This window comes from Chanodichthys erythropterus, chromosome 3 (genome assembly GCF_024489055.1).
Source record: "Chanodichthys erythropterus isolate Z2021 chromosome 3, ASM2448905v1, whole genome shotgun sequence".
Lineage (NCBI taxonomy): Eukaryota > Metazoa > Chordata > Actinopteri > Cypriniformes > Xenocyprididae > Chanodichthys > Chanodichthys erythropterus.
In genome coordinates, this window is record NC_090223.1 from 9268106 (window position 1) to 9295902 (window position 27797).

General features: G+C 39.8%; 1 protein-coding gene across 1 annotated transcript in view; it reads right to left on the bottom strand.

Annotated features, from left to right (window-relative positions):
- Positions 1-25635, bottom strand: part of LOC137008359 (galactose-specific lectin nattectin-like) — a 44470-nt gene extending 18835 nt beyond the window's left edge. The window contains exon 1 of the mRNA XM_067370351.1: positions 25489-25635. Within this exon, the coding sequence (XP_067226452.1) occupies positions 25489-25546 (58 nt within the window). The 5' untranslated portion in view covers positions 25547-25635. The remainder of the gene's footprint in view (positions 1-25488) is intronic.
- Between the last annotated feature and the right edge of the window lie 2162 nt (positions 25636-27797).

Genomic DNA, 27797 nt, shown 5'->3' on the forward strand with positions numbered 1-27797 from the left:
CCAACCAGAGGACAGCCGCAATCAGACATTACCTCACCAGGCCCCGCATCCGGTATCGTCCTGAGGGAACAACCGGGACTCCTCATCACCAACTGCCGGACATACACTCAGAAAGTGTACGTGCGGTTGGAACCCCGCACTGTCTACAAAGCACACTATCCCAGCCACGTCGCCCAATACAGCTGGGCAGGGGCCCGATGGACGGAGAACGCCCTCACTCACGCGGAGGCCAACGTCCAGCACATGCTCGCCCAATGGACAGCCTGGCCATGGGAAGGATTCCCCCATATCTTGTACCCCTGAGCCTCGTACAAACTATGCTGGCCTCTGCTGCCGGCAGACCCACGGACCCTATCCAAACCCACCTTGCCTACTCCCTGGGTAGTGCCATCCTACTGCATGTCGACCCTGAACAAAGGGAGTTGGCCTTCCTCCTAAACCTACCTATCATCGACCCAGATAACATCTACCGATTGAAAGACATTGTCAATGTCGGGTTTTGGAAGGGTAACACCCACATCAAGATACACACCCCAGCTGTGGTAGCATACCACGACAGCAACCCCCAACTGTACCTGGCTCCCAATTTACGCATGTGTGTGCTGACCAAAGACATTCATTACCTCTGCCCTAGCAAACCTTTCCTCAGAGACAATACTGAAGGAATCTGCGGGTTACAGCCCATGATCAGCGACACACGCTGCCCTGCCGAGGCCAAGCCTCGCACCCAAATCGTCGGAACACAAGCTGAGATTGTGGGCAATCGATGGCTTGTTAACACTCCCACTCGCACCGCCACCCTGACTTACGATCAGCACGACACTGCCACTCGTGTCAGCCTGCCCAGTCAAAGTATGTGGATCCAGGTACCCCTGGGTGCTATCCTCCACCTCGATGACCTGGCCTTGTACCACATCTCAAGTGAAGAGTACCAGTCAGAACTGGAGATCCCATCCTTTTTCAGGAACCACAACCTCACTTTGGCCCCAGAGCTGGAACTGAGGATTGAGAAAGGGGGGTCCCAGCTAATTGACATTACTCCTGTCGACACTGCCCTCCAAGCACTCTCCCGACTGCCCATCCTGACCAGCTCACCTATAGTCCAAGCTTGGACTGCCGCCGACACAGCTCTTTGCCTCTCCATGGCAATCGGGTACCTACTGACCCTGGGCCTAGCCTTCATCCTTTTCAAGAGGATGAAGGGAATGCAAGAGTCCATGGACAAGTGCCTGCCTGCCCTTCCCCGGGGTTTCAAGAGGAAACCAAGGAGAGGAGGCACCAACACAGAGAACATACCGAATCTCATCGAAATGGACTCTCCCTTCGACAACCCAAAGGCCGAGGACAAGTAGGGACCACCTGCTGTCTGACATCTGTGCCATCCGACCTCGCTACCGTCCAACGAGATCCGCACGGGGACCTCACTGGCCGAAAGGGGGAAACTGTAGGGTCTGCACAGTCTCAAGGATGAGCAGGTCCCACCATAAACTGTGTTTAAGCCTCAATTCACGGAACTTTGGTTTGTAAATCTTACATAGATTCCGGCCCGGCAGACACTAATGGATCACGAGACTCTTTTTTATGACTATTTCGATAAGTCCCAAAACTCTCCTCTGTGACTTCAAAGGAGATGCGAACCCCACGGATCAGGTTTCGAGGAGACAGGACCGAATTCCAAACGGTCATAAAAAGGAAAATACACGCACGCACCCACAGACACACACACACATACAAAGCCCTACATAAAGACTGTATACACAAATATTATACCTGCGAATATGAATGTATCTGCCACTATGGTGCTTGTTGCATGTATGTGTTACTAATGTAGAATCGTAGAATTGACTGTAGTAGATTAGTTTTCATGTTAAACGATAGTATTAGAGTAGAAAGTGTATCTTCTTTATGGGATGAGAGACACCTGTCAAGTTTGATCTCTCCGTAAAGCTGTGAGTCCGAGCTATTCACTCATGTACGTTACATTTCTGTCAAATGCATCGTTCAATGTTTAATAATACTATGAAGAAAATGCACTGATTCAACATACCATAAATTAACTTATTGGACAGGACAAAGAGATGTGGAAAACTGCCAAATTGCAACGCTATCGTTGGAGGACGTTATCAAGAAGGCGTCCTGGCCTGTTGTCCTTAAAATACCAGGACACATGTCTGTTCGATGCACAAGTTTTCTGCCCAAGTTTTCTGCACGAGTTCCTGCCGTCAAGACGGACTCTCTTCTTTATTTTCCGGTCATATTACAACAGTTAAACCTTCGTTTGAAACATCGCCGAAACAACCTCCGGAAGAAGAAACAACTATCAAATCGAGCGCCGAAACTCTAAGCACCCCAATGAACCTATGCAAGTATAACGTTTTACAATCTTAAATGCTGAGTTTCCTTGCTGGCTCTTAAAGGTGACTGTTGCAATTTGCCATGCTTTGATCATCTCTTTCGTTTCTGCCTTTACTTTCACCTATATGTACTTGTATCTACTTGTGTCCATCTATCCGTATAACCTTTGTATTACCCGTTCCGTGTATTAAATTCATCATATCCCTGCTTATGTTGTTCACTTGCTCATTCAGCCACCACCCAGTCACTTTAACGTTCTGATTCTAATATCCTGGCTTTACATTTGGATGCTACCATAGAAATTTATCTTCGTGGCCAGAGGGTAATATTTCTGTCGTAAGAGTCTGTGGAACTTACCGGTTTGCTGGACGGACCGATAGTTCTCTACATAATTATTAAAACAGAGCTAATCATATATGTGATTGATTATAATTCGTTGTAGTTAATTCACCATATATTGTTAATTTCCCCCTTGGGTCGGTATGTGCATGATAATTCATAAAACCTTATGAATTATCATATTCATATTCCACCCATAAATTGATTAATAACTGTGCAAATCGTCACAAATGAAAACATTATAAACTGTTACCTAGAAGTAAACAACTGTAGTGTAGGCATGAGTCAGCCGCGACGCTTAGAATATAGTTACCTTTATGGAATAATCCACTAATTTTTTGAGATACAATGTGAACTAATATTCTCAGTTGCACGTGCAATCGCGCATGTCTGTGAAACTAATTTAAATTAATGTATGCGCCGCCTTCGGAAACCGAAAATCTCAGAAAACAAAAATCTCGTATCACCGGTCAATTTAATGGCCCAATGAAAAACAATGAAATCCAGGACATTTTCATCACTTTATAAAAAACAACCAGGATGGCCAGGACAGGACGTGAAAACAGGACATGTCCTGGGAAAACAGGACGTTTGGTCACCCTATGTACGCCCCCAATATTTGCATATGCGAGCTCATGTTCAAGGTATTAGACAAGCCAGTATTAACGTCTGGATCTGTGCACAGCTGAATCATCAGACTAGGTAAGCAAGCAAGGACACCAGCGAAAAATGGCAGATGGAGCAATAATAACTGACATGATCCATGATTACATGATATTTTTAGTGATATTTGTATATTGTCTTTCTAAATGTTTCGTTAGCATGTTGCTAATATACTGTTAAATGTGGTTTAAGTTACCATCATTTCTTACTGTATTCATGGAGACAAGACTGTCATTATTTTCATTTTATAAACACTTGCAGTCTGTATAATTCATAAACACAACTTCATTCTTTATAAATCTCTCCAACAGTGTGTAATGTTAGCTTTAGCCACAGAGCACTATCAAATTCATTCAGAATCAAATGTAAACATCCAAATAAATACTATACTTACGCAATTAGATATGCTGCATGATGAACACTTTATAAAGATCCATTTTGAGGGTTATATTAGCTGTGTGAACTTTGTTTATGCTGTTTAAGGCAAGCACAAGCTCCAGGGGCAGGGAGCATGAGAATTAAAGGGGCCGCAGCCTAAATCGGCACATATTTAATGATGCCCCAAAATAGGCAGTTAAAAAAATGAATAAAAAAAAAAGTCTATGGGGTATTTTGAGCTGAAACTTCACAGACACATTCAGGGGACATCTTAGACTTATATTACATATTTTGAAAACACGTTCTATGGCACCTTTAACATGTTACAGTTTTTTATGATTATAAAACTTTCAAAAATTACAGGCACTAAAGCTTTCATGTTTCCATTGTGATTGATTCCAATCAATTCCCCCACAGATTTCAAACTTTGCCTTTTGACATCACAATAATCAATAACAGTTTTCACTCCAATCATTGAAACAATCATACAAACACACAAAAGCACACAAAATCGCTCGGGTCTGAATTAATTACAATAGGATCTGGCTGCAAACTGTTGACTCTCAGACATTAAGTCTCATCTTCAAGCATGTAGTAGCTATAGGGTCTGCACAGGATCAAAAATGAGCAGGCCCACCATAAACTGTGTTTAATCCTCACTTCAGTGAACTTTTGTTTGTAAATCTCACATTGGCTCCGGCCTGGCGGACACTAATGGATCACGAGAACTGTTTTATGGCTATTTCGATAGATTCCTGAACCTTTCCCTTGCGACTTCAAAGGGGCCGTGGCCACTTCAGATCGATTTACTGCAAGCCAGGCATGCACATACCAAACAGCAATAAAAGTGAAAATACACGCACACACCCACAGGCACCCACACACACAGACACGCATGAAGATGGTATGCACAAATATGATTGTACCCGCAAATATGAATGTATCCGGTGTTGTATTTCAATTGAATATGTGTATCCCTTGTGTAGAAACTTAGCTGTAGTTGCGGTAGTGTAGTATAAACTATAACTTCCTTTCTATGTCTTTCCCACCTGTCAAGTTTAGTCTCTTTGTGAAGCTGTATGTCACATTACTGTGGAATTAATTGTTTTATTTTAATGGTACTGTGAAGGAAATACACTTGATCTGATACCTCATAAATTATGCAAATCGAGCCGCAAGACAAGACAAAGGAAGGTTTTGTCCACCAAAAATTACACCCGTATTATTGGCGGACCATCCCAAGGAGGCATCCTCAAAACACTACGACACGCGTCTCCTCCTTGCACAACTTTTCTGTCGTCAGACCTTTGACATTTTCCATCACCTAGGAGACGGACTCTCTTCTTTATTTTCCGGTTATATTACTCTTCAGTTTAAACCTCGTTTGAAAAACCCGCCGAAGAACATCCTACTGAAGATGGACCAATTGCCAAACTGAGCGCTCTGAAACTCTATCACAGCACCTGAACCTACAGTATATGCAAGTATTAACTTCTTTAAGATTTGTGTACTAAGTTTCCTTGCTGGCTCTCGAAGGTTTAACTGTTTGTAATTTGCAACTGTTTTGATCACCTCTGTTTTCTTGACTTTACTTTTGTTTTCTATATATATAAATATATATGTGTAGTACTTGTGTCTATTTAGCCGTATAACCTTTGTATTATCAATTTCATATATTAAATACATTATATTCATGCTTGATTGTTCTGCTGTTCACTCAGAAAGACAGAGTCAATTTTACATTCGATCCGGCACCATTGCTTTACGCTTTGATACTATAATAGGAATTTATTTTCGTGGCCAGAGAATAACATTCCTTTTATAATAGTCTGTAAAGAAATTAACAGTTTGGTGGACAAACTTGGATAGTTTCTCTAAATAACTATTAAACTAGAACTGATCATATATGTGATTAATTATAATTTGTTGCAGTTAATTTACAATATATGTGCATAATTCCCTCCTGGGTCAATATATGTATCATAATTAATCATAAAGCTTTATGATTTATTATATTCATATAATTCACCCATAAATTGATTAAATACCTGTACGATTTGTTACATAGCCTACAGACATGCAGTCACACATTTATGCATGTGCAACTCCAGATGACATCAGTCGTTAACATAGTTATCTATCACGTCATTGCTAATTGCTTAACTAGACTTCATGCAATAGATTAGTGAGTAACTTATATAACATTTTTAGTTTTTCATATTCACTGTTAAACTGCTGTAAAAAAAAATAAATAAAAAAAATAAAAAACTGCCAATTTCTGACCGTAACATACAATTTTCCATTAAAACAGTAATATACCATAGAAAAGAATACATCCTGGGTAATATTTATCATTTTCGAGAAAGTAGCCACTAGGAATATACTGTGATTTAACAGAGCTCAAAGTTGACCCTCAGAGGCTGTGTCCCAAATCACACCCTATACCCTCATTCACTATTCCCTACATTAGTTTACTAATATAGTCCACTTGATAGAATGAATGACAAGAAGCAAGTTAATCCAGACACTGATGAACAACTGCTCTTAACAAGCAGAATCACTGAAAGACAGAGAAACAAGAACAGAAAAGAGAGAAACATAAGGACTGCAACCGATTTAAAGCCACAGCCGTTTGACCCTTTCACACTGATGTTTCTTTCATACCTGTACAGAAGTTCTTGTTGGGAATTAACAGGTTTTGATGTTTTATTAAATATAAAAATGTTTGTATTTACCATTATGGTGATCACTGTTTGCTTTAGTTGACAACTATACCCTTGACCCTAACATTAGTTTTTTCGATTGATGTAATTATGTGTTAATTATGTATGCAAGCCAAAAAAAAAAAACTTTGGGAGAAAGACAGTCTAGTCTCTTTAGTCTTTGTTTAGTCTTTCTTTGTTTGACTTGTACCTGAACACTTGGCTCTGTCTCTGTTCGTGTTGGCCATCTGCCTCCTTGTTTCTCATTACCACACCACCTGGTTTAGTCCTCGTTAGTGTGATTGTGTTCACCTTATCCTTGTGCTGTTCCCTTTATATATTGCCTCTTTCCCTCATGTCATTGCTGGTTTGTTGCGTTCATTCTTAGTCTTGTTAGTTATCTTTTGTAAGCTTGTAAGCTCAAATCATGGGTGAAATAAATTAGGTGAGAATAAATTCCTATTATAACATCAAAGCGTAAAGCAATGTTGCAGAATTAACATAGAAGTGACTTGGTTTTCTGAATGAGCAGCAGAAACAATCAATCATGAATATAATGTATTTAATATATGAAACTACAAATACATAGGCTAAATTTACACTAAGAATACACATATATGGTAAACGAAAGTAAAGTCAAGAAAACAGAGGTGATCAAAGGAGTGGCAAATTACAAACAGTTAACCTTTGAGAGCCAGCAAGGAAACTTAGTACACAAATCTTAAAAGGTTGTTTCTTGCAAAACTCACTTTATAAAAGACCCACATTTCTAAATTTCATTCATGGGGATAACATGGATAATTTGACATTGTTTAGTGTAAGTTCCCTTTCATGGGAACTGTCGACGCTGCGTGGTAACGCATTGGGAACCTTCTGCGTGATGTCGTCACTGAAGCACTTATGTATCTAACCAATCGCGTAGCGAGACGTCAGAGACGGGTGACGTCACGGACCAGGAAACTATAAAGGGGGTTGAGCATGCCCAGGCAGCTCTCGAGGGAGCTGTCTGCATGCATTGCGAGAGACTAACCCTCAGAGTGTTGAGATCTCGCCGAGCACTCTTCGAGGAGGGTGCCTCGGCGAGTGTTCCCCGCGGGTCGGGTCCTGCTGCTGCTGAGGCGCAGCGCCGGCTGCTGTCGTGGGGTTCGCAGATGGAGCTAGCGGAGGGGGTTGAGACGGGCCCAGCCTTATCTCGCCCTTTACCCGCCAGCCCCAGTGTCTCTTCTCAGGCGGCGGAAGCACGCGTTGCGGTTTCTTCCCCCCGGAGAGAGGCATCGGCGCTTCACCTCTCTTCCTCCGAGGAGATTGATGTGGTGAGCGTCGAGACTGGGGAAGAGGACCCGCCATCCTCTTCCCCAGCATACGAGGAGCTCCTGGAGGTAGTGACCAGGGCTGTGGCCAAGTTAAAGATTGATTGGCCAGCAGAGCGGGCAGAACCGAAACCAAAAAGTAAGCTAGATGAGCGCTTTCTGCCCGCTCGGTCGCTACCCCAGCGTCGGGGTCTGCCGTTTTTCACGGACCTCCACACCGAGGTGTCGAGGTCGTGGAAAAGGCCCATGCAGCACCGCGTATTCAGCCCCCAAACGTCTGTATATAGCAATATAGTGGGGTTGAAACGGCACGGTTATGCGGCGATGCCCCGGGTTGAAGAGACGCTTGCGGGCTATCTCTCGCCCGAGTCGGCATCGTCACTAAAAGCCCCGACGTTGCCCACCAAGCCCTTAAGAACAACATCAAGCTTGGTGGGCAAAGCATACACGGCAGCAGGTCAGGCGGCATGTCTACACACCATGTCGCTGCTTCAAGCATATCAAGCAGACCTGCTGGGGGAGATTGATGAGAGCGGGAAGGCCACTTATGATTGTATTCAAGAGATCAGGATGGCAACTGATCTCGCTCTCCGTGCCACCAAAGAGACGGCCAAAGAAATTGGCCGGTCTATGGCAGCCTTGGTGGCTACGGAGAGACATTTGTGGCTGAACCTCTCGGACATAAGGGAGCGAGACAAAGCTGCCCTTATGGACGCGCCGCTGTCCCCTGCGGGCCTCTTCGGCGACGCTGTAAATACAGTCGTCGAGAGGTTCCAGGAGGCGAAAAAACAATCAGCGGCGTTCCAGAGGTTCATCCCCCGCCGCTCTATTCCCCCCGAGGCTGCTGAGCGGGAGCAGCCTCGGCCGTCCACGAGCTCCTCAGCGCACCACAGAGCGCAACAGAAAGTGAGCGTGGCCACTCGAGCTCCACCACAAACAGCTTGGGGACCGGGTCGGTCCGCTCACAAGAAGCTTTCTAAGGGCAAAACGGACCTGCGGGCCGTTATCATCGCCAGGAAGGCTTCAAAGCGTTCCTGACATCTGTGGGTCAGGACCCAATGAGGGTGGTCCCCTCCGGAGGAAGCCGGGAAAAAATACATCTAATCCCCGCTCCCCTTCGGCACCCTCAGGGGGACAGTCCGTCAACCCTGCCACCCAGTGTGCGTCAGGGCACGGCGGTCCCCGCCGGTCCTTCGAGGAGGGCCGGCCACTTGATTCGGTTGTCTGCCTGCGCGCCGTGTCAGATCACCGAGCCAAGTGCTCAAAAAACACCAGAGACCAGTCTCGACAGACTGGTTCCCTTAGTAGATTTTTTGGCAGAGTGGAAACTACTTCCAAATATATCAAATTGGGTGCTGCTCATGATAGAAAAGGGTTACAGAATACAGTTCGGGTCTCGCCCGCCCATATTCAACGGGGTCCTTCCCACAGTGGTGACCCCCGAGCAGTCTCTGGTGATGGAACAAGAGGTTATGACACTCTTGCAAAAAGGAGCTATAGAAAGGGTCCCTCCTCCCAGCAAGCTGTCAGGCTTCTACAGCCGTTACTTCATTGTTCCAATGAAGGATGGAGGACTACATCCTATCATAGATTTACGCGTGTTAAATCGCTCAATCCAGAAGCTCAAGTTCAAGATGCTTACACTCTAACAGATTATCCCACAGATCGTGTCCGAGGACTGGTTTGTGGCGATAGACCTGAAAGATGCATACTTTCATGTGTCCATCCATCCTTCTCACAGGAAGTTCCTCAGGTTTGCTTTCGGGGGCGAAGCTTACCAGTACAAGGTTCTTCCGTGTGGCCTAGCGTTATCACCCCGCACATTCACAAAGTGCGTGGATGCGGCTCTGGCCCCGCTGAGGCTTCAGGGCATCCGCGTGCTGAATTACATCGACGATTGGTTGATTCTAGCTCAGTCAGAGCAACTGGCAGTCCAGCATCGAGATGTTGTTCTGCGTCACATGGAGAGGCTTGGGCTGAGGCTCAACGCAAAAAAGAGTGTGCTAGTTCCGGTTCAAACTATCACTTATCTGGGGGTAGTTTGGGACTCCACCACGATGCGGGCACATCTGTCTCCCGCTCGGGTGAGTGCCATTCTTATGGCTATGAAAGGGGTGAAGTTAGGCCAGTCACTCACTGTAAAACAGTTCCAGAGGCTGTTGGGTCTGATGGCAGCTGCGTCCAACGTGATACCTTTTGGCCTCCTGTACATGAGACCCTTACAGTGGTGGCTCAGGACCAGGGGATTCTCCCCGAGGGGAAATCCTTTTCGCATGATCAAAGTCTCACGACGATGCCTTCGTGCTCTGGTCATGTGGAAAGATCCCTGGTTCCTGTCCCAGGGACCCGTGCTGGGGACTTCTGGTCGTCGCGTAATGCTTACGACAGATGCTTCCCTCACGGGCTGGGGGGCGATCATGAGTGGCCGTCCAGCTCAGGGCTCATGGGAGGTCCATCAGCTCTCCTGGCACATAAATCGGCTGGAGATGATGGCGGTGTTTCTGGCATTAAAACACTTTCTCCCAGACCTGAGAGGCCATCATGTGTTGGTCCGCACGGACAACACTGCTGTGGTCGCCTATATAAATCATCAGGGGGGTTTGCGGTCTCGCCAACTTTATTACTTGGCCCGTCAGATCCTCCTGTGGGCCCAAGGGAAGCTGCTCTCCCTGAGAGCAGCTTACATCCCAGGGCGCCAAAATATGGGAGCAGACGCCCTGTCGAGGCAGGGGCCGAGGCCCGGGGAGTGGAGACTTCACCCAGAAGTGGTGGATCTCCTATGGAAAAATTTCGGTCGAGCGGAAGTCGACCTATTTGCTTCGGGAGAGTCAACCCAGTGTCCATTCTGGTACTCCCTCACCCATCCAGCACCTCTGGGGCTAGATGCCATGGTACAGACGTGGCCGAGGCGGCGTCTGTATGCATTTCCCCCGATCGCCTTGCTCCCGGGAGTTCTGGAGAAAGTACGCCGGGAGGGGGTCAGCCTAATATTGGTGGCTCCCTTTTGGCCAACCAGAATATGGTTCTCGGACCTAGTGTCCCTACTAGACGGCTCCCCAATGGAGCTTCCCCTCAGACAGGACCTCCTGTCACAAGCGGGCGGCCGGATAATACACCCCCGCCCAGAATTATGGAAACTATGGGCCTGGCCTCTGAGGGGGCCAGGTTCGTAGATGCTGGTCTCCCAACCGAGGTTGTGGAGACCATATTAAACTCCAGAGCTCCCGCCACGAGGAAGCTTTATTTATACACGTGGTATCTGTTCTCTGCCTGGTGCAGACGTATTAATGTGGACCCTGTCCACGCCTCTATTAGCCACGTGCTTACATTTCTCCAAGAAAAGTTCTCGGAGGGCCTATCCCCTTCAACATTAAAGGTTTACGTTGCGGCTATATCTGCCTTTCATATTCCCCTTGTAGGTGGCCTTTCGGTGGGTCAAGACCCCCTGGTCACTCGCTTCCTCCGTGGCACACTGAGGTTGAGGCCTCCAGTGCGCACATTGTGCTCCAGGCTTTCTGCCCTCCTCCTTTTAAATCTTCGGATCAGGAAAAACTAAATCTGCATCTAAGCAGAGGATGAGCAAGTGGGTGGTCGAGGCCATCACACTTGCATATGATGCGGCCGGACAGCCTTCTCCTCTGAATGTCCGTGCCCATTCTACGCGGGGTATGGCGGCATCAAAAGCCTTGATGTCAGGTGTCTCCATCGGTGACATTTGTGACGCGGCTGGCTGGTCATGTCAGCACACGTTTGTAAGGTTTTATAACCTTGATGTCGGCTCCACTCCGGGGTCATCAGTTCTGCCAAGATAACCTGGCAAGTATTTGCCGCTACGGCACAGTTGGGATAGCGTTCCCAATGCGTTACCACGCAGCGTCGACAGTTCCCACGAAAGGGAACGTCTCAGGTTACAGATGTAACCCTGGTTCCCTGAGTAGGGAACGAGACGCTGCGTCTCTTGCCGTACCCCCTTCATACTTGCGAGCATTTGTCTCAGACTTATCCAGAAGCTAGCGTGCTCTGCATCTGGGTATGCTTTATAGTTTCCTGGTCCGTGACGTCACCCGTCTCTGACGTCTCGCTACGTGATTAGTTAGATACATGAGTGCTTCAGTGACGACATCACGCAGAAAGTTCCCAATGCGTTACCACGCAGCGTCTCGTTCCCTACTCAGGGAACCAGGGTTACATCTGTAACCTGAGATGTTTTTTGCCCATCTTTTGGAAAATGCAGTTTTAAAAGTAAAAAAAAAAACTATAATTTTTACCAGTAGATGGCTGCTATCCAAAGGCTACTTTTTGTCAAAGTTTAGTATTTTTTGTAATAAAAAAAAAAAAATCAGTTTTTCAATATTGTTACATTATGATGAAACTCCACTTAGAAATTGGACAAAATTCATCCTCAAAATCAACATTTTTGAAAACCTTTTTTTTTTTCAGTACAAAAAATGCTAAACTTTGACAAAAAGTATTTTTTATTGTTATAATTGTGATTTCATAACATTTAGATATGAATCCCAAAAAAAAAAAAAAAAAACTTTAGAAAAGGTCTTTCAGTCAGTCATATAACACATAGCAAATAGTGAGGCTCTGCAGCCATTTACTGGTAAAAATGATCAAATTTGTTTTATATGAACAAGTAGGCAGCATAATTTTTACATCATTCTGAAGCAAAAACTCTAGTCTACAACCTCCAATACCCAGAAGTCTTGTGAACACAGATTTAATATATTTCTTTGGCTTTATTTCAGTGACTTTAGTTTTTTGTTTTTTCAATAACCATGCATAAACGTTATTCCTTCAAAAACACAAACATGTACATACATGTTCCTCACATATTAGTGTAGCCTAGATGTGCTGAATACAGTGTAATGACACTTTTGTCATTTATATGTTTATGAACAACTGAAAAAAGCACAAATGTCAGGGCATGTCAAAATTCTCCAGGGCCCCAAAATCCTCAGACCCCTGTGGGTTAATATCCATGTAGATAATGAAAAACATTCACTGGGATTGGCATTTTCAGACATTCTAAACTCTATTGGAGTTAGACAACACGTGTCAGGACCCACTCATTGTCATAATCATACTTTAGATCTAATATTGTCACATGGAATCGATATTGATGCCAAATTCTGCAGCAGATCGATGACATCTCAGATCATTATCTAGTCTTGTGTATACTACATTTAGTCAAGGCTGCAAATCCGAGTCCCTCTTACTATATCAGCAAATTCTTTGATAAAGTCTGTATGGTGTCCTGATGGCCTGTATACAGTAGCAAGCACAAATGTCAAATGGGACTTATCACTTACACTAGATAGTGTTACATAAAGCAGTGGTTCCCAACCACGTTCCTGGAGGCCCCTCATCAGTGCACATTTTGCAAGTCTTCTTTGTCTGACACACCCATTTCAGGTCTTGAAGTCGCTATAATGAGCTGATGACCTGAATCAGGTGTGTTTAATTGAGGAAACATGCAAAATGTGCAGTACTGGGGGCATCTGGGAATGTGGTTAGGAACCACTGACATAAAGCACCATCACTTTCAGACGAGGCCTGTGATCTTGGGGTTTAGACTCATTTAAAGTAATGTAATCATCTGGTTTTAGCCAGGTTTCTGTCAAACACAGCACATCCAGGTTACAATCTATAGTCATATCATTTACAAAGAGTGCTTTTGAAGAAAGGGATCGTATATTCAGCAACCCAACTTTATCATTTGTTCATCTGTATTACAGTGCATGCACAATAATTATGCAAGTTGATATTTTTATGAGCACATTTTACCAATTCCAAACCACATTAATCTTAATAACTACTATTAATGTTGTATTTAATCATTTATAAGTGATGTATAATTGCTAAGGAAATCTGTAATCTGTAAGGTTTAATTTTATAGATAAAATGGGCCAAAAAAGAGATTCAACTCACACTGAGAAGTCAAAAATAAATAAATGCTCATGAGAAGGACGCAATACTAATGCAATACTAGAAATTGCTAAATTAAGGTGTGACCAATGGACAGCAACAGTGAAACCGTTACAGATCGCTTATCTTTATTCCGCCTGCTCTCTTTCTGCTGGTTGTGTAAAGCTGTGGTGAAATGAGTAATCATTTCAGTTTATTTAGTAAAGAATGTGTGTTGTTCAAAGTTCAATATCATTGTTCTGACTTCATGAAGATCATCTATCTGAATGAACATCAAACTGACTAGGACAAACTCTTTGAAATGTATATATGATACTGGATATCAAGGGTGAAACTGTGAATAATGTTGACAGACAGTAATCTCATTCATTTGTCAGTCATGTGTGGGGTGAACTATTATTTATTAAAAAAATGTTAGTCAGTCAGTAAAACAAAATGTCATTTTTTAAATTCTGCGAGTTTGTGGCTTTCTGCTTAAGACAAGAGAAAGTGAGGACACATGCAGCACAGTTCATGAAGATAGAAACAAACCCAAGAATTTATAATCTCTGTGAGTTTCACATTAACATTATAATGTGCTTTTGTATGTAATTGCTACATTTTATTAAATGCTGCATAAACTAAACTAATTTCAGAGCTCTGTATAGGTCATTATGCAAAAACATCTGCAATGTTTTCATTGAAAGGTTATGAATGCAAAAACCTAAAAATAACCATAAGGAAACATCCTGTATGAGCTATGTTTATGTTATTTAAACATTCTGTATAAAATATGTTTGTTATTTAAAAACAACCTTCCTTCAACATTCTGGGAACATTATTTCATTTAATATAGAACATTCCTAGAACATTATTATTTAGCCGCCGGCCAAAAAAAAAAATACTTCGCTTTCATCACTGATAATTATGAAAATATTCCTGATGCAAGAAGAATCAGCAGAAAATAAAATTGGACAATAACAATCAGCTGTTGATAAAATGAGTAATGAGTTTAAATCAATTATTAATCAAGTTTAATCAATCATTTCTTAAAGCAAAATTCATTCAGATTCATGTCTCTGATAAAGTGCTATACCATATAGAAAAAATAGGATTTTTGAGGTAATGCAGTCTGTAAAACCTGTTTTTGCAAACGACAATCCAAAGGACACTTGTATATGCTAATATATAATTTTGCCTCCCTTCAGTTACATTTCAATAACTTTTGTTTAAAAGATGATAGATTCAAAATATTTTTTTCTGGTACAAACTGTCACCCAGTGGAATCAAAGACAACAATCAGCAGGTTCCTAGAACAAACAAATCGCCTATTTTTTAAGTGCTTATTACAGTATTTTAAATGCATACAATGTTATTTCTGAAGAATTACAGTCTGATTTTGTTATTTTGAGGGGTTTTTTTGTACAATTACATCAATATTTTACATTTCTCTCACTGTATGTGTGAAGGATGAGCATTTAAACTTTGGTATGTCAAATTCAGGCGGAAATCTAAAATATGCCTCAGATTGGAAGAGGATAAAGTCCTTGAAAGTCCTGGAATTTTACATTATCTGCAGGATTGGGCAAAAATACATCAAAATGTATTTTAAAATAAAATACCAAAAACCTTCATTTTAAGTGTATCAAAATATACTACAAAATACAGCAGCCACACCATGTATCAAAATAAACTACTGTATTTTTGTATTTTGAAAATACTAAAAAATACTTTTACAAGGGAGCATGAAATTTCTTCGCAAAAGAGTAGCATTATAACAACCTTCAACACAAATGTATCTAATATGATAAGACAGCGCTGCTTTACACCACATACGCTTGAGCAGAAGAAGTGGAAGCGGCGACTGCGACATAATAAAAGTTCAAAGCTGCTGTCGAGATGTGTGTTGCGCTCGTGTCTCATTATCAATCACTCTAGCGGCCTCGTTTAGCTCTCACAGCACTCGGCCCTGCTGCTCTTCATACTACAGTAATGTTAATAATCTCATCCATGAACATGATTTCTGAGCGACCTTTAGCTGTGAAAATGTACATATTGTGGCTTTAACAGATCGAATATTCACATATCCCTGTGATCTCCCAGATGAAGGATAGTTTTTAAGTTACCAACAGTTTAATGTTTGCGAATGACACATAATTGTATCCTAATTTATGTAACCAGGGAAAAAAGGCCTGTAGTCATTCCTACCCGCCGTTAGAGGGCACCCTTGCGTTTAGGTAGTGCAGTTCTACAATGAACGAAGGACTATGCGCTCAGGACAAAAACAAAATACAGAGACAATCGCGGAGCACGTGAGAGCTGAAGTGTGGTGGAAAATAACACCATTTTTATGGATGATAGGAGAAAATCCAAACTTTGGTGTTTGAGTCTGTTTACTGTGCATCTGTGGAAGGTGTTGATCACACGGATTACGTTATGCTCCCGAGTAACAGAGATTGAGCGTGAGTGTTCGTTCAGTGTAATCATTACATGTTGTTTGGGTGTTCTGTTGTAGTTTATGTTGTCATATCGAGGAAAAAGTAAATAGTAATTCTTTCTCTTTCGATAAATGGTATCAGAGGGGAGAATGAAGGGACGTGAGTGCACGTGAGTTGTCAGCTGTGTGAGATTTCTGTTCAGCGCGTCAAAGTGAGTGTTATTTATTTTATTCTTTATTGATAATGCTTATGTTCACACAAAGTAAATTGTTTAAGAGCTGTAAACTGTTTTTGATATTTATATTCATTCAACTTTATTAATAATTTGTATTTAGAGATGAATATAATGTTAATGCTAATGTGAAGAATGTTAAAGGGTAATGTGAAGAATTCAGTTTTGGTCCTATAAGTGTGTGTGGCTTATGAGAATGTATCTTTAATACTATTTCTATTTTGTTCTTTATCTAGGAAAACATCAAGCCACTACCGTTGTTTATTTGGGGGTATTATACAAATAGTGTGTGCTTAGAGTTTTGTGGACTTTCATTTATTTTTTATTTTCTGAGCGTTTTACAACTTTGTAAAGTTGTGAAGGGAATTTGTACAAACTGATTCGAATTAAGTACACACGGAGAGAGAGAGATATTTTAGTTTATTTCTTTGTAAATCTGTGATTCACACTGTACGTAGTGAACTCTGCTTGAACGAATTTTCTTTTGTTTATATTTTTGTTGCTCTCCGCTGTACAAATTTGTCTATAAACCTCTCCTCAAACGGAAACCTAAGACATTAATGCCGCATCTTTCTCATATGTGGTCAAAAATAAAGAATCCTTTTTAGATGTCCGGCTGTTTTTGAGTTTGTTTATAGTCGATACATTTTCACGGCCACATTTAGTTACTTGGTGTTTGGTAATGAAGGGCCTACTTTGCATCAGCAACACTGACTCAGTGACAAACAAAGTCATTCATAAGAAGACAACTGATGGCTCCTGTATTCATAGCAACTAGTTTCTAACTAATGAATCATTTGATTGTTAATCATAAATATAGGGGGCTGCTGCTCGGTATAATTGTTTTCAAGAACATTATGTAAATTAGTAAACTATTTAGCCTAGGCTACCAAAATGAACACCAAAACTTAACATGAACTGTTAAAAATTATAGCAATTTATGCAAAAGATTGATGGAAAGCTGGCAGCCTGCACGTTTCTTACTTTCACCACCTTCTTCCATATGGATCAGTTTTCTGTTCTGATCTCAACAAGTCTCTGCAAACTACAGAGTAGGAGCACCAATCAGAGGCCACAATTTTATGATGTCATCAGGTAGACTTCTTAAAGTATTTTACAGTATTTTAAAAATACAAAAATACAAAACACTAAAGTATTTTGATACAAAATACAAAGCCATTTTCATCAACCCTATCAAATACAAATTACACACATACTATTTTGTATTTGAAATGCATATTTGAAATACATGTATCATAAATACTGCCCATCCCTGATTATCTGTACTAACTCTGTATCTCATTGCCAAGACTATTCTCATAGGTGATGATGCCACTCAAATGAGGAATACTGTTCCTCGATTCGATGTGTACACAATGGGAACAAGGCTTTGGCCACAAGCCATACCGGGACATCTTGAGGTTAACAGGATGATCTGTTTCAGCAGTCACGTTCCCCTAATGCAACTACTTTCGGCAGTCACCTTCCCCTAATGCAACTACTTTCGGCAGTCACATGCCTTTGTCTTGCCAACTTTAGAGCATCTAGTCTCGGCAGTCATGTTCCCTTGACTTGTCAAAGCTGCTTGGACAAACTATGCATAGTTATTGTACCTCTTTAGAGTATGTAAGCATTGTTCCCTGACAGCAACATAGTGCTGGGCCAGATCCGACCCACATCTGGTCCGCATGTAAACCACATGTACCAGATGTGGGCCGGATCTGGGCCACACTATGTTGCTGTTGTCTGGGTTTGCATCTCATGTTCAACCAAACACTCAATGTTCTGCATTTCTGAAACTGTTTGTGTTCCCCAGAATTACACTGTGTGTATTTAAATTAAGTATTTCTCATAATCCTTTCTTGATTTTTATCAGGACTGTTGCACAAAAGCTCATGCCTGGGCCATGGGAAGAACAGTCAGGCCTGGATGTTGAGGTAATGATCATTTACAATGAAAATATACAAGAACAACATGTATAATATTGATAGTCATTGTAAATTCTTCATAATGGGTGTTCTTTCTTCAAACAGGGGCTACCCCTATAACATTTTGGGATTGACTGTGGAGTATTCATAGTTATGGTGAGTTGCCAAGCTCATTTTCAGGATGTTTATTGATGTCCACATGACATCTGTAACCAAGCAGATCTCGCCCACCATTGACTGCCATAGTATTTTTTTTTTTTTTTCGCACTATGGTAGTCAATCCGTAGGTTAATGGTGGTGGGCGAGGTGGGTGAGATCTGCTATATTGTTTATCTTAAATAATGTTTGGAGCAAGCTGTTTGTGCATGTGTAGTGCGCTCTCTCTCTCTCTTTCTCTGTCCCTCTTCCCCTCCTCACTCATTTGAGTGAATCGGGTGCAGCTGTTTTCATGGGTGAAGCATATGGTGGATATAGGCTTTCTCATTGAGTTCTCTGTCCTGTTTCCCCATGTTGTAGCATGTGTACATGCTTTATCGAAACTGTGGTGTGTGTGTGTCGTTGCTGGATTGCAGTATTACACTCGTATTCCCCTTAAAGGATTAATCCACTTTTAAATGGAATTTTCCTGATAATTTACTCACCCCCATGCCATTCAAGAATACGAAAGTGCGGTTTTAGCGGAGGCACTTAGAAGGCAAACATTTGTTTATATGTAACCCAGTAGATTAATATTCTACAGGTAATGAGATTACTGCTTTATATATTGCTATATAAAACAAGTGGATGTTTGCCTTTAAGAACATATGTCAAGTTAGATTGTTATGCACATGTGAAAAATGTGGTTTTAACCTACAAATTAGGTCTTTCTTTATTTTATTGGTTCATGAGAGTTAAGTCCCGCCCGCATCTATGTGTTATGTATTTTGAGTGGTGCTTTGCAAGCGGTGATTGACAAGGTGGGAATGCGCTGTATGCGGTAATAGAGTGTTGAATGATTTACAAGTTTATCAGTTTAAAATCTTGAACTGTAATGTAGATCGCCATGATTTGAGCATTTAGAAACAAAATTTATTAAACAATTGTTGTCAGATTTTATTGGTGATTTCAAATATTACATATAATCGAAAGCTTGGCAAACAGCTTTGGAGAATGATGTTTCCCCATTCAAAGAGATAGGAGCTGCACTTGGATGCCTGAGAGGCGTTTCAAAGATGGCCAACGAGCGAAATGACTTGTCTAAAAGGGACTGTAAGGCTTGATTTTCCTGCCAAACGAAACTGAGATCAAGCATCCTGCAATAAAGCAATAAAGTGTATCTGGAGAGAAGATCTTAAAAGAATAGCATGGGACAACGCCTTGCCCCCACACATCTACAGTATGACTGAACAATTGAAATATGGAATATCCAGAATCATCAAATATCTAAATTAATGCATAACTAATGATGAATTTCTAATTGGAAACACTGTAAGAATCATTTGAAATTGGAGTCAGATTAAGCGAGTGAAATTAAGTGAACTTAATAGAGACGCTGAAAAGGCATACACGCGTTAACCTTCGCCCAACACCGTCGGACTCCGTTTTTGGGCCGATGGGAGGGTCCTTACAGGACTTTGCTATAAGTTAGTGGAACATTTGAACAGCAAGAGATTAACGAGTGTCAGCGTTGTTGTTTTTTCTGCACGACGAGGGAGACATTGAGGACCAGATAGCGCCCCAAATACCCGTGATATTTGGGGTTCCTCTGACTACACAGGAGGTGCACAGGAAATTGAGGTACCATTGTTGATTTGAATGGTGTGTGGGCCCACAGTGTTTAAAGAATTAGTCCAATTTAAATAAACTTTTCCTGATAATTTACTCACCCCCATGTCATCCAAGATGTTCATGTCTTTCTTTCTTCAGATGAAAAGAAATTAAGGTTTTTGATGAAAACATTCCAGGATTTTTCTCCTTATAGTGGACTTCAATGAACTCCAGATGGTTGAAGGTCAAAATGATTTCAGTTCAGCTTCAAAGGGCTTTAAACGATGCCAGATGAGGAATAAGGGTCTTATGTAGCGAAACGATCGGTCATTTAAAAAAAAAAAAAAAATACAACCGTTTATGCTTTATAAACACAAAATATCACCTTGAACATACTTCCGGTTTCTGCATTCTGCCATTATTTACGTTTCCACCTAAGCACATAACAACGAATGGTAAGGGGCGTAGCATTTCCGGACGCTTCAGCAAATCACAATACACTGGGCCAGCTACCAACCTGCTAACCAATCTGACCACAATGAGTATTTCGGAGGGAGTGGCTTCATAATGACAGTGGAAACAGAGGTGTAGAATAAAGCTAAAATATATGAAAAATAGTGTTTTAAATTTAAAAGAAAAAAAATAAGACATATTAAACTGTGCCCCAAAAACACAATCAAGCCATTCAGAATATTTTTTTAAAGATACCTTACAACACATTTGTAAATTGTTAGCATAACATTTGTTAATCATTTCTGAACATATAGTGACTATTAACAAACAAACGTTATTATAAAGTGTTACCGGATTTTTTATTTTTATTTTATTTTTTTTTAAGTATTCAACACTTTTGTGCCATAAACTGTAAAAGCTTAATATATCGATACAATTATTTCAACTACTTCCTTATTATGTATGAAGATCCGCTCAGCCACGCCACTAGTGGAGGTGACGTATTTCTGCTCTTGAGTGGAGCTCCACTCGCCCCTACAACATATAATATGTGACATATTTGCTTTCTGTTATTATCTACCATTACAGCTAAAGGATTACCGCTAGCGACTAGCTTTGCTCTCTCTCAGCCGGAAGTAAGATGACAAAACGAACGCAATGGCGTCACCCTTGTGGTCGTGAAAATAAGGTGAATAAAAAATAATAATAATAATAATAATAATAACACGCGAGAGCTACAACCTGTCACTACAAATCCAAAGTAATTGAGCAAGCGCATTAATCAACGATTAACCAATGGTAAGCAAGACCAACCCACCTAATGTTAATAAAGCTCGGATTTGGATCTCCCACTCCGTTGTCACATCCCATATGTTACAGATGCAAACAGCCTTCATATTTTAAATAATTAAACTAATGTAAATGATAAAGTTTTATGAACCAGAAAGCCTATTTTCAGACGTTTACTGAAATCTACCTGATCAGAAAAATCATTTATTAGGAACATTTTACTGGGGCACGTGCGACGCCCCTGGTGTGAAAAGAGAGAGACCGTAGAGTGATTATAAAATGATGTTTCACAGGTGTAACTGAGTAATTAACTTATTATTTACAAACAAAATTAACCTTTTTAACACATTTATTAGTCTCCATTGAACATTTCTAATGGAAAGTAAATGGATCAAAGTAGCTTGTTTCTTCTACATTGATTCTTCACATGCTGGTTCATTTCACACACACAAAGGGCTTCTCTTCTTTACAGTTCGCATCATTCCAGTTGCCATCTGTTGAAAGACAGAACAAATATAGTTGTTTTTATCATTTGTGTATTATGAAAAAACAAAATAATGTTTATTTAGTATGGTCACAGAAATAATAGTATTTGATGTCTAGAAAACAATCAGCAACAATGTTTCTGTGATGAATGTTCACAAAACATTTTTAACTGATGAAAAAGTTATTTTCTAATTTCTGGATATACAGTATGACATGAAGCAGTATCTGCTAATCTTCTGATGGTCTAACACAATTCAGATTGATGGATCATTTATCATGTTATTTCATGAGCATTAACAGAAGTTACTTACCGTCAGAGTTCATCTCAACGCAGAGCTCATCTTTACCGTTACTGGGTTGATCAGGAGACCATATTTCATAGTCCATTTCGGTTCCATCACTCCAGAACCAACGATAATACTGTGAACAGAAGAGAAAAAACAGCACTGTGTTTATGTCCACAGCTTTACATGGCTTTATTTTATCTTTATGTATTTAAAAGATGATTTCTCATGAACCCTAACCCCACTTTAAACATGTCAGAAATCTAAACAGAAATGAACAGAAATTATTTCACAGAAAGGGTATCAGTAAAGAATATGTGAAAATATGTAAGACAGGGTTAAATCACTCAGTTATCTCTATCAGCCACACTATTTCACATCGAGTTTCACAATACAAACACTCAAATAAATGATAAAAACACATCTATGTTTCTGTGTTTTGAAAAAATTATTAAATGAGTATTAGTGTAATGGTAAATGCCCAGTAGCACAGAAAGTATGATTGAAAAATGATTGCATACACCCTTATAGCCTCCGATCCAGGTATGTGTTGATTGCTGAGTTTGTCTAATCAGGTTCTGTATGAACACGTACTCATCATGGTTGTGTACAGAAGCAAGGTTCCCACCATAGGCCAAACACCCAAACTGTAGAGATGGAGACATGAGCAAACACAAAAAAAAATAATTTTCCAAAATCTGTGGCATCCCTTCAGTTATCATCAAAATAACGTTTACTCACTGTGCTGTTTATTTTTTGTTTATTATTTTACCTGTGAAATATATATAGAATCTGCCATTTTAGGAGGAACTACTTTTCTAGAAAAGGTTCTGGTTATACTGTACATAGATTAGATATAACTTCACATAGATAAAGTTTTTAAGTGATCCTCTCATGATAACATGAAATGTGTTGTGTCTGTATTTTCAGATCATTATAATGTTTCAGTATTATCACAGTGATGTTTGTTCACATCCTGGAGCTCCACTGTCATTTCGGTAACACTTTAGAATACTGATCCTTCATTAATGAATAACTACACAGGAACAAATGAGTAATGCATTATTAACACTCTAGTAACTACTATTAACTAACAATAAACTCTGATGAATGAATTAGTAAGTAATAGTGCTCAGTAGTTCACTATTAACTAACCAGTAACTACTGTGTTTTTCATTCCTCCCAGAGAACTACTAAAAACTACTATAGACATGTTCATAATTAATGTGAATAATGCATAATGTATAATTAATACTGAAGTAAAGGCCTTGGTAACCCACTAGTAATGACTGAAGTATTACTAAATCCTTAAGAAGGAATTACTAATTATTTGGATCAGTATTATAAAGTGAGAAACATGATAACTCTCGTAACTACTGAAGTCTTGTAAACTTTTGAGGTTTTTGTAAAGTATTGGATAGTAATAACTCAAGAGTTACTATATAACTCTAAAGTAACTACTTCTTTTTTGGATCAGTATTCTAAAGTGAAGATCATAGTAACCCACTAGCAATTAATCAAGTGTTACCAAATATATCAGAAGGAATTACTGTACAAAAACATGAAGTTTACAAGACTTCAGTAGTTACTAGAGAGTTATCATGTTTCTCACTTTAGAATACTGATCCAAATAATTAGTAATTCCTTCTTAAGGATTTAGTAATACTTCAGTCATTACTAGTGAGTTACCATGACCTTTACTCTAGAATTAATTATACATTATTCACATTTAAACATGTCTATAGTAGTTTTTAGTAGTTCTCTGGGAGGAATGAAAAACAATAGTTACTGGTTAGTTAATAGTGAACTACCACCTTCAACTGAGCACTATTACTTCTTTTATTACTAAGTAATTCATTCATCAGAGTTTATTGTTAGTTAATAGTAGTTACTAGAGTGTTAATAATGCATTACTCGTTTGTTCCTGTTTAGTTATTCATTAATGAAGGATCAGTATTCTAAAGTGTAATTTCTTATTCTGTTAACATATATTTTTGTTTTTAACCCGAGGAACAAGTTTAAATGACTTTCCTATGATAACTGACAGGTGTCACAGATGTTTCCAGAGTTAATCCAAAAATATTCTTATGATTTTATGTCATATCAATCTAAATGTATCATACCTCGGCTCCATCCCACAAGAACCTGGAAGTGAAAAACTTGAAGCATCTGAATTCAAAGTAAGTCCATCCTTTCCCACAGGCTGTTAAATGGAAGTTTTGTTTATTATTATGTTGTTACCTTTAATGACCTTTCATGTAATTAAATGAATAACTTCCATTTAAAGGTACACTATGTAACTTTTGGCCCTTTACCGGTTAAAAAACAAATTGGCATGCAGCATTGTTTCAGTTGTGCTTTGGCTTCGCATGACTGTGGAGATGAAGGAGACGCTTCACAAAAGATGCTGTATAGTGAACTCTGTTAGAGAGCTACATATGATAGTCTATCTGGTCCTGGAATTAAATACCTCAAAAATTCCTTAATCACCGCATCGCTTTTACAACATTTAAAATCCCTCAGTTTTCGTCATTTCCTAAAGCCGAGTTAATGTTGATTCTTGTTTTATTACGAGCTCTGTGGCGTTCTCTTTTCTCCAGCAGACTCTCCTCTGTTCAGTGTTTGTTTAAAACGGGCGATTCTCCTGAGGTTGGAGATTCAGCTGCTCCATCTCTTCCTTTCTTGCTCTTGTGACAGCAAACCTGTGCCGCTCCCACACCAGACACACGTCAAAGCAGCCGGAGCAACTTTTCTCTATTTACGGATGTGACGAGACACGCATGGGCGAGTGATGTATGTCAGAAAACTGTTCTGACAGGTCTAAAATATAAACACTTCTAATAGACTTACCATAGTGAACCAGTGAATCATGCTTTTTAAGAGGGATTGATGATGTATTGACTCATTATTTGAATTTTGTTTATTTTGAACAAAAAAGCTACATAGTGTACCTTAAATAAACAAAGGATTTAAAACAGTTTCCAATATACTCTTTAAATAATTTTTAAAGCATGCTGGAGAACATGATCATCAGGTGTTACACACACTTGTTAAGGTGGAGAAATGCACAGGTTTTGGACTTTTGTACTGTACTAGACATAAAAACTGACAAGAGAAGAAGACAAGAGAAGACTTACAAGGTACAACAGGACGCGTTTCCACTTAAAAAGAAAGAAATACACATTTTTAAAACAGAACTGCTAGCATTAGTGCTACTACAACTACTGATAAATATATACTGCAAATTAACAGGCATATTTTGTCAAAATTAATTATATAAAAAACAAAAATCAACAACTTTAGCTAAAATAATGATATAATTATTGTTGTGTTATTTTCTTAATATTATCATAATAATTCAGAGACAAACTCAGGTGCACATACTGTATTAGATCAGTCATTACAGAGTCCCAGATGTGCTTCAATTCATGTTAAAATAACAGTTCTGATGTGATACGTGGAATAATAGTTTTACCTGAAGCATTCAAAGCGACCAGAAGACCGAGAGACAGATAGACAGTCCACAATGCCATCGTTTCTCAGAGAACACTGGAGCTCTGCATAGATTTAAAACACAATTATACATTAATAATTATTACAAAAATTTTATTTTTGTGACATGAACCAGTAGATAAATGTGTACAAACAATGTTTTTCTATAGTTTGTATTTGGTGGATCACAGAGCCAGTGCAAGACGAGCATTTGTGGTTAAAGAGCAGATTTGTTTTATTTTTTTAGGAAATGAACAATCGTTTCTCTAGATAAGACCCTTATTCCTCATCTGGGATCATGTAGAGCTCTTTGAAACTGCATTTAAACTGCTGTTTGGACCTTCAAGTCCACTATATGGAGAAAAATCCTGGAATGTTTTCCTCAAAAACTATTATTTCTTTTCAACTGAAGAAAGAAGGCCATGAACATCTTGGATGACATGGGGTGAGTAAATTATCAGGACATTTTAATTCTGAAGTGAACTAATCCTTTTCACACACTTTGTAAGAAATTTAAAAAAAAATGATTTTACTTGAAAATAGAAAATGTTGTACTGTTTTTTTTTTTTTTTTTTTTTCTCAGTTTTTCATACTTTCATAATGCAATAATCTCAGAAGCTTTTGAACAAGTGCACTACCTCCAGGTGATTTTGTTCATGTAAAAATATACCTGCAACCTTTCAGGGAACTAAATCCAGCACTGACTGACAAGATCTGTGAGAAACACAATGAACTCAACAAACCAGCAAAGACATGAGGGAAGGAAGCACGATATAAAGGGAGCAGAGCACATGAGGAACAGCTGAACACAATCAGGCCAACGAGAACTGGAACCTTGCGGTAATTTTGAGTGGCTCAATAGCGTGATATGCTGTATTATCTGCATTTATTATTTATTACTATATAATAAGTGTTACGATGTCAATGTCAGCGGGCATGAAAACAAAACTAAACAGAGCATTGAAACAGGAAATGAAGTAAACAGAAACGAGTGTCAAAATAAGGGTCCACATAACAGAACATAAACCTGACAATAAGCTCATTAGGCTATTGTTATGAATAACAGTTAGTTCCTAACCTTAAATCTCACTTGACGAGAGGCTTTCTGCTGATATTTCTCCAGTATCAGCAATGCTTGCCTTTGTGTGTTCAAGAGAGACTGTCCCTCAGTGCAGTTACATTGGGACTGTCTTTGAGCAAATCCTCAAACCGTTCATTCAATGAACGCCGATTCATTCAAAGATAGATGTAATGAAACAAGGTGTTGATTATTTTAACTTTCATCTCCACTTTACAAGGGTCAGCTGAGCTGTATTATTAACAGTTTCAATGACATTGATTCACTGCACTGACCAACACTGATGACATTCATGCAATAACATTGAATACATTCACACAGGCAATAACGTATGGAGCCCCGCACATGATCATTCACTAAATCGTGTGCACGATGTTCCCTCGTTTGAATGATTAACAGATTTAAAACACGCATACTGTAGAACATTGTAATGTTTCATAACAAATTGAAAAAATTAAATTATGCATTGAAGAAAAGTAGATTTATGTTATGCTGTCAATAATAGTTCTTAGAGAGAAAATCAGAATTGGCAAAAATCAGCACTGGCAGGTCACAAATACGACTCAACACACACTTCTACGTGCAACAGCTTCAACACCCGTCAAAAATAAAAGTTTTCCAAAAATAATCACTTTTCAAAATGACTTAATCATGTTCTGCTTCATCGATGAGGTGTATCCTCCAACATTAGCTACTGTTGAATGCATTAAACACGTTAAGCGCTTCTGCATTAAGCATTTTAGCATCATTAATTCACTGAACAACATAAAATATAGGCTGCGTTCTGAATAACCAAATAAAAATAAATAAAAACTATAAAAACAATAAAAAATGTTCTGGGAATGTTCCAACAGAACTAATATTCCCAGAATGCCCCATGAATCAAAAATTACTAAATGGGTTTTAGTCGGCTAAAAGTGAAATTAAATATAAATGTAGAAAAGTCAAACTTCAGGAAATGTGCTCTGAACAGCAAACTGAGTGTTTCTGCTGGATAGTTAGAGGAGATGTGTCTTGTTTTCTTGATCTCTTTTGATGTATATTTTTTACCACTAAGTTGTGGACTTAAATAAGAGTACTCATGTTACGTAAGATGCGTGTCAGCCAATCAGAAAGGATCTGCATGTTACTGAGCTGTCTGATCTCTCTAAATCACATGACTCGGAAAAAAACACCACAGAAGTAATTACCACAATTGTTCGAAGTCATGCATT